At 29.4% G+C, this 6,495-nt stretch overlaps 2 protein-coding genes across 2 annotated transcripts; both read right to left on the minus strand.

The window, feature by feature from the left end:
- Positions 1–3,040, minus strand: LOC143565273 (replication protein A 70 kDa DNA-binding subunit A-like). The gene is made up of 9 exons (XM_077052289.1): positions 3,012–3,040; positions 2,853–2,927; positions 1,357–1,516; positions 999–1,266; positions 821–920; positions 595–722; positions 413–503; positions 189–327; positions 1–105 (listed from the first exon to the last, which is right to left on the minus strand). The coding sequence occupies exons 1-9, from the start codon at positions 3,038–3,040 to the stop codon at positions 1–3; spliced, it is 1,095 nt and encodes a 364-aa protein (XP_076908404.1).
- Positions 3,041–5,065: 2,025 nt separating this feature from the next.
- LOC143565260 (ethylene-responsive transcription factor WIN1-like) lies at positions 5,066–6,201 on the minus strand. The gene is made up of 2 exons (XM_077052278.1): positions 5,835–6,201; positions 5,066–5,695 (listed from the first exon to the last, which is right to left on the minus strand). Exons 1-2 carry the CDS (start codon positions 5,912–5,914, stop codon positions 5,209–5,211), a joined length of 567 nt encoding a protein of 188 aa, XP_076908393.1. The 5' UTR covers positions 5,915–6,201; the 3' UTR covers positions 5,066–5,208.
- Positions 6,202–6,495: the final 294 nt, after the last annotated feature.

Raw genomic sequence — 6,495 nt, forward strand, 5'->3', positions numbered from 1 at the left:
TCAAAATATAATAACATATAATACTATATAAACATATGGTCCCGAGTACCATTCTGAATCCGGACAAACCACCTTTATGGTCCCGAGTACTATAATACTCTTTGGCTGAAATAAATCAATAAAAAAAGATAACATAACGTTATGTTAAAAGATATAAATTATAATTAGATATTATTCTAAAAATATACCTGCAATATAGTGCAAATTTCACAAATGTTGAAAAATGATGTAGCCATCAGAAACTCTTCATCAAGAGTAGACATCAACTTTACAGGAATCGGCCTACGAACAACACCATCAACATTGAACTCTAAAAATTCAAACAAACTGCAAAACAAATTTATAAGGATTTAGAAATGCAAAGGAAATAATTATTGAATAAACAAATAAAGAGATATATTAATAATATTACCGTGTTTTATAATCTTCAATCTCAGAAATACTATCATTGAGGAACACACGAGTAACATCAGAACTGTAGGAATTAGACACATACGGTTTCTCTAAAAATTTAAACACAAGATAGTCATTATGATATTAAAATAAGCAAGTCTCCAATAAAAATTAATTAGATATTAAAAATAAAAAACAAACCTTTATGGTATTTAACTCTACCAAATTGCATGAGAATAATCATATGTGATTCATCAAAATGGTCAATAACATACTTTGAGAACTGTGATACGTAATCACCCCAAAGAGTAACGTAAACGCTGTCACCGCTGTAAAAATCACAAATATTATAACAAAAATTTTATAATGTTCCACAATTAAGAAATATTAATACAAACTGACATATAAATTAATGAAATACATCTACCTGATATCAGAAACATCCATAGTTAATCTTGCATTTCTTTTTACATCTCTCAGATTAGAATTGTTATCTTTAAAAACATGAACAACATGTCCAATTATGTCTGGAAGACATGGGATTAAAGAATTAGAATTACAAAAAATGTTGATAAATAAAAATAAATAAACTACTTAAATAATACCTATAGTTGCTTTCAACGGGATCTCTTTATCAATAACTGACTTGAATGAGTAAAACTTAAAACTGAATGTAGGACCATCAAACTGGCTACAAGGATTAACATGGGTACTGGAGTTTAACACTAACTTATTAGGGCAGTCGATAACCTTGTAATTAGACGCATTAGATCCAAGGCTAGGGTTGACTATAGTTAGTGTAGCATTCTCGTTTAAATAACGTTTAAAACGGAATATATCTTGTTTAAATACTGTAGACTGCATTCGGTTACCCTGGATTTAAAAAAAAACAAACAACAAATTATGAAATAATAACAAAAGGGACAAAAAATAATAAACATAAATGGTAAAACTAAACATTACCGATTCATCCATAAAAACCATCTCAATCAAGAAATCTTCATTAGGTTTAATGTTATCCTTGACACTCCAAACCTTCAACACTTTAACCTTAATGGTAGATGGAGTAGATCTAAGAACATCAATCTCGTGTAACATAGTAAACTTCTGGGACTCCATTGACCTTAAGAAATAAGAACACAATGAATTAGTAACGTATAATGAATGAAAAATGTGAAAGATAAATAAAAAAATATATTAAAAGAAAACTGACATTAACTTGTATGAAGAAAAACAATGGAGGTTATAATTGTTCTAGGTGATTAGAAAGCTTAAGAAATGAACGAATATATAGTGTAAATTATTGAGCTATTTATGTTAAATTGAATATAAATAGAAAGGATTTCGAATAATGGGAAAATATAATTCTTGACATGATATAACAATTCAAGGACATTATTATTTTGACTAATGTGTTTTGGACTAAATTTAAACTTGCTTTCACATATATTGTTTAAATCAAATAAAATATATTAAATAATATGTAAAATTTGAATTGCATATAATAATATAAGTTTAAACATTTAGAACCAGAATTAAGGTAATTTGAATCAGTTTTGACTAACTTATGATGTTTCGTGGAATTGATTTTAGGAATTAATGTCCTTGAATTGTTAGTTAGAAACAAAAAAAAGGAAACATGTTAAATAGGAAATAATTCATTTTTGACGGTATATTAAATGAATACAAAGGAAACCTGTTAGTCAAACAATTAATATTCATATTTATTATAAATTAAAATTATAATTCAAATCATATACCAAAAATGTATAGAGATACAATAGATACATTCTATAACCTGATTTACTTATTTATAATTGGTAAAGTTGTTAGTCCGTATTATGTATTATTATTTATAGATTAAGAACATTTAATTTTAAATAAATTATTATGATTTGAATTATGGAATTTATTATTTATAGATTAAATTTTAAAAAAGAGTAATAATTTTAACTTAATTTTAATTTAATTTTTATTTCGTTATAATTACAAATTAGGAAATACTTAATTGAGGAAAGTCAATGTATAATATTATTTTATTAGGGTTTAAATTCTATAATTAGAAATTTATTATAGATGGTAGTGACAAAAATTAGGAAATAATTAATTGACGAAAGTCAACGTATAAAACCGAATTCGGTTATGTCCACAAATTAGGAAAGTCATACTAAATAATTAGAATTAATGAAATAGTTAATGGTGTAATTTATTATCAAAAACGAAAACAAATACTATTAAATTTTAACTATGATATATGAAATTGAAATATTGTAATACATGAATAAATTAAATCTATACATGAATGTTTAATAAAAATACAAATACTTCGGTCTTCATCAATAGTGATATTAGTATAGATGAGTCGAACAACAACATGAAATAATAAAAAATGAGAATTAATCATTATATTGTGAACTTTTAAAAAATAATTATAAAACGGAAAATTTAAAACGTGTTACCGGAAAAACGATATTGTCAGAATAGCCATGGTATACCGGAAAAGCGATAATAGTATAGATGAGTCGAACAATAACCTGAAATAATAAAAATGAAAATTAATAATTATATTATGGACTTTTAAACAATAATTAAAAAACAAAAAATTAAAAAGGTGTTACCGGGAAAACGATATTGTCATAATGACCATGGTATACCGGAAAAGCGATATTAGTATAGATGAGTCGAACAATATCCTGAAATTATAAATTAGACAATTAATATATATATATTATGGAGTTTTAAACAATAATTAAAAAGAAGGAAAATTTAAAAGGTGTTACCGGAAAACGATATTGTAAGAATGACCATGGTATACCAGAAAAGAGAAAGAAACTTCTATTAATCATGAAAGTTCATATTTTGATTAATTAACAAAGTTAAATGAAGTATAGAAACAAATATAAAAAATCATCGTTATAAACATGATAGGAAAAATAAACCGGCAACACTTACCGGAAAAACTTAAAACGTCCACATATCACCTTCATGACCGTGTATCATGTCACCAACCTAAACTGATTTTTTTGAAATCAGTTATATATGAAAATAAACATATAAAACTTATAAGAAAGAATAACCGGAAAAAATAATAAGGTTGCCGGAAATTAATTTATTGTAGTTTACCTTGGATCGGAAATATTAAGCAGAAATAAGAGGCTAAGAGCGGCCATTAGGGTTTGTGAAAAGTGTAAGCAGAAGAATTTAGACTTAAATACAGTATTTGAATTTACGGGTTAATGGGCTAATGGATAATGAAGACCCGCGAGAAATTAAGCTAATATGGGTTAATGGGTTAAATGTGGTTTAATTGCTGAGTTGGAATGATTAAGTAAGGAAATGAATGACATGGAGGTGAGGTGGCATCCTATGTGGACACCCTAGAATGGTGTCATGTGGAAATCGTGTCCTACTTTAATAGTATGTATAGATGTCATATTATGCATAAACCAATGGCGGTTATCGATAGTTCCTAAGATTGATTAATAGAAATAAACATATAATCCGGTTGACATGTTTGCAACCTGACCTAAAAGGCGAAAACTTATCACACGTTTACTGTGTGTAACACATTATAAATAAAATTTATCTATCAGTCTATCACTATGTTGAGTAGTTCAAACTTTACTCGATTTGGGCTAATACGTCACCGAGGATTAGTGTGACACAAAATTTTGAATAGAAATGTGGTTTTGAAAGATAACACAGCACACGTGGGAGCAGTTGAAGAATATAATGTATGTTGAGTTAGCATCTCATTTGTCTAGATCTACAAAACTTTATACAATAAAGAAAAAGAAAGCTCAATGTTGAGATAATCACATATGGTGTATGTGCCCCAATTTTGCAACTAAATTGACAGTCAAGTATTTAGAGTATTTTCTCAGTTTATTTATTTTTTATATGCATTATATAGGATTCTTTTTTATCAGTCACTTGAAAGAAGAAATTATGTTAGGATCTATTTGACATTAGCATTGGTATAGTTTTTCGTGTCTTAACTACACGAAAATATTAGCCTAAGCTTGTATAGTGATCGAGGATTAAACCTAAGTTAGTTGCGATTATAACGAACCACTAATATTTCCATTGTAGCATATGTTATATACTAGTCACTACCTTATAGTAGCTTGTTAGCAGTGTTGATGACGACGAGTCGACGACTTTATATATATAAATGTATGTGTATACACACACTTTATGGTGTCTTTTTCATTTGCTCACAACATCAAAACATTATGCATAGGTTGGAAATTACAATGCTAGCATCTTTAGTTTATTCCTATATTGCTCCATCTATTTATCGTAAAATGATGTTGCATATTCTGAAAGCTATAACTATTATTGCAATTTATTGATGTGCCTAACTTCAATAATCTAATAGACAAAATGTATAATTATATTGTCTAATGTGTAGTCTTTGTTCTTATCAGTTTTATGCAATATTGACAGAATATAATATATATGCCTCTTCTCATAATCAACTTTTTGTTAAAATCAATCACTATTCTCATGTCCATTTTCCATATTACTTTGATTTATTTAAGTATTTTTCATAACTATATGACTTAAGGTTGCATACTTTTTTATTACTAAAAAATGAAACATAAAACAAGGTAAAAATATCTATACCTTAACAAAAATCTTATTGCAACAATAGTATTTTACTAAATACATGAAACTAGATATATAGAGTAATGCATGGTACTAATATGACATGGAAATTAAGCTCCAATGTACAATGAAGCTCCCATCCTTTTGGAGTAATACTATATGTTTCACACTTTGTGTCATAATTTAAATGTGTTGATTGGTCCATTAATTTGTATTAAGGAGTTCCTCAATCATTTGCAATGCAATTGCATCCTCTTCATCACTGCCTCGCCCGGGTGGTTCCGACATCATCTCGGGCACAGGAGTTTCGGTATTCGTCTTTCCAAGCTCAACGGTCATGACCCAATTAGACTCCGAGTGAACACCCGCCCGTTTCTGCCACACACCGATATGAGAACTCTCGTTATCTAGCCGAAGGCACGTGAGTGACGGAGAAGGGGACTTGCAACACTTTTTTAATTTAGCACTTAATAGAGCTGAGAGACCGGTAGCGGTAGATGATGGAAGTGGAGAGCTTGTGGTGGCATTAGTGGTCCCGGTCCCAGTCCCGTCCCTGTCTTCGGGTGTTTGGTCTTTGACCACTGGGAAATTCGTCTTGGCATTTCGACCGCTCATTAGAATGGCCGCCTCATCATAAGCTCTAGCTGCTTCTTCCGCGGTTTCAAATGTCCCTAGCCACACTCTTCTCTTCCTACATATAAAATAAAAGAAACATTATATGATTAGAAAATAAAAAATTAGGTATAACATCTTGGATGGTCACTGCCGTTAAAAAATGTAAAATAAAAATTTAGTGTGTGTGAATTAAGGTTTGGGGGGGGGGGGTTTACAATAATGGGTGGCGAATCTCGGAAACCCAGGAGCCCCAGTGGCGTTGCCGGACGCCTCTGAACTTCTTGGTTTGAACCATTTGTACTAGTGAGAAGGAGGAGACTAGAGTGACTTAAAGCATAAATGTGAGGAGAGCGTGGTGTGAAATATAAAGGGGTGATTTATGTACGGAAATGGTGTGTGAGAGTACAAAATATTGTTGTTTTTGGGTGTAATAAGTCTCAGTATTAACTAGAAAGTAATGTGTGTTAACTGTTGATGTTGAGAGTTGAGACAAGAAAACACATAGGAAAGTAGTTGTTCCCAGATAAACACTATTATTAATCTAGACTAGACTAGTATCAAATTGTTAACAAATTTGAGTAAAATATTATTTCACATTACATATTTAAAGGTCATATAACTAATAACTAAGTATAGTACATGCATGCTGAAAAAAAAACCTTGTACACAAATAATTAAGAGTTGTTATGAGTAGTGTAAGTATTATTTACTGCATTTATGTTTTTACTATGTGAGTTTTTCAACGAATTATACAACGATCAAAATTGAGTTTAGATATATGAAATATCGATACTTAAAATTGTGTTTGAAACTATCAAAATCTACGAAAGTTGGAAAAGAAGTAAGTGGAGAGAACCTTGAAGCGATATTATATAA

Source organism: Bidens hawaiensis, unplaced genomic scaffold, assembly GCF_021521415.1.
Source record: "Bidens hawaiensis isolate Kalapana, Puna unplaced genomic scaffold, B.hawaiensis_p1.1 tig00022311_1, whole genome shotgun sequence".
Lineage (NCBI taxonomy): Eukaryota > Viridiplantae > Streptophyta > Magnoliopsida > Asterales > Asteraceae > Bidens > Bidens hawaiensis.

Excerpts from the sequence above, each read along its gene's own strand:
- LOC143565273 (XM_077052289.1), bottom strand. The coding sequence starts at position 3,040 with ATGGTCATTATGACAATATCGTTTTCCCG. Across the intron at positions 2,928-3,011 it reads ATGACAATATCGTTTTCCCG|GTTATTGTTCGACTCATCTA; the intron begins GTAACACCTTTT and ends TTATTATTTCAG. Across the intron at positions 328-412 it reads ATTGAAGATTATAAAACACG|TTTGTTTGAATTTTTAGAGT; the intron begins GTAATATTATTA and ends TTTGTTTTGCAG.
- LOC143565260 (XM_077052278.1), bottom strand. The coding sequence starts at position 5,914 with ATGGTTCAAACCAAGAAGTTCAGAGGCGTCCGGCAACGCCACTGGGGC. Across the intron at positions 5,696-5,834 it reads GAGATTCGCCACCCATTATT|GAAGAGAAGAGTGTGGCTAG; the intron begins GTAAACCCCCCC and ends TTTTATATGTAG.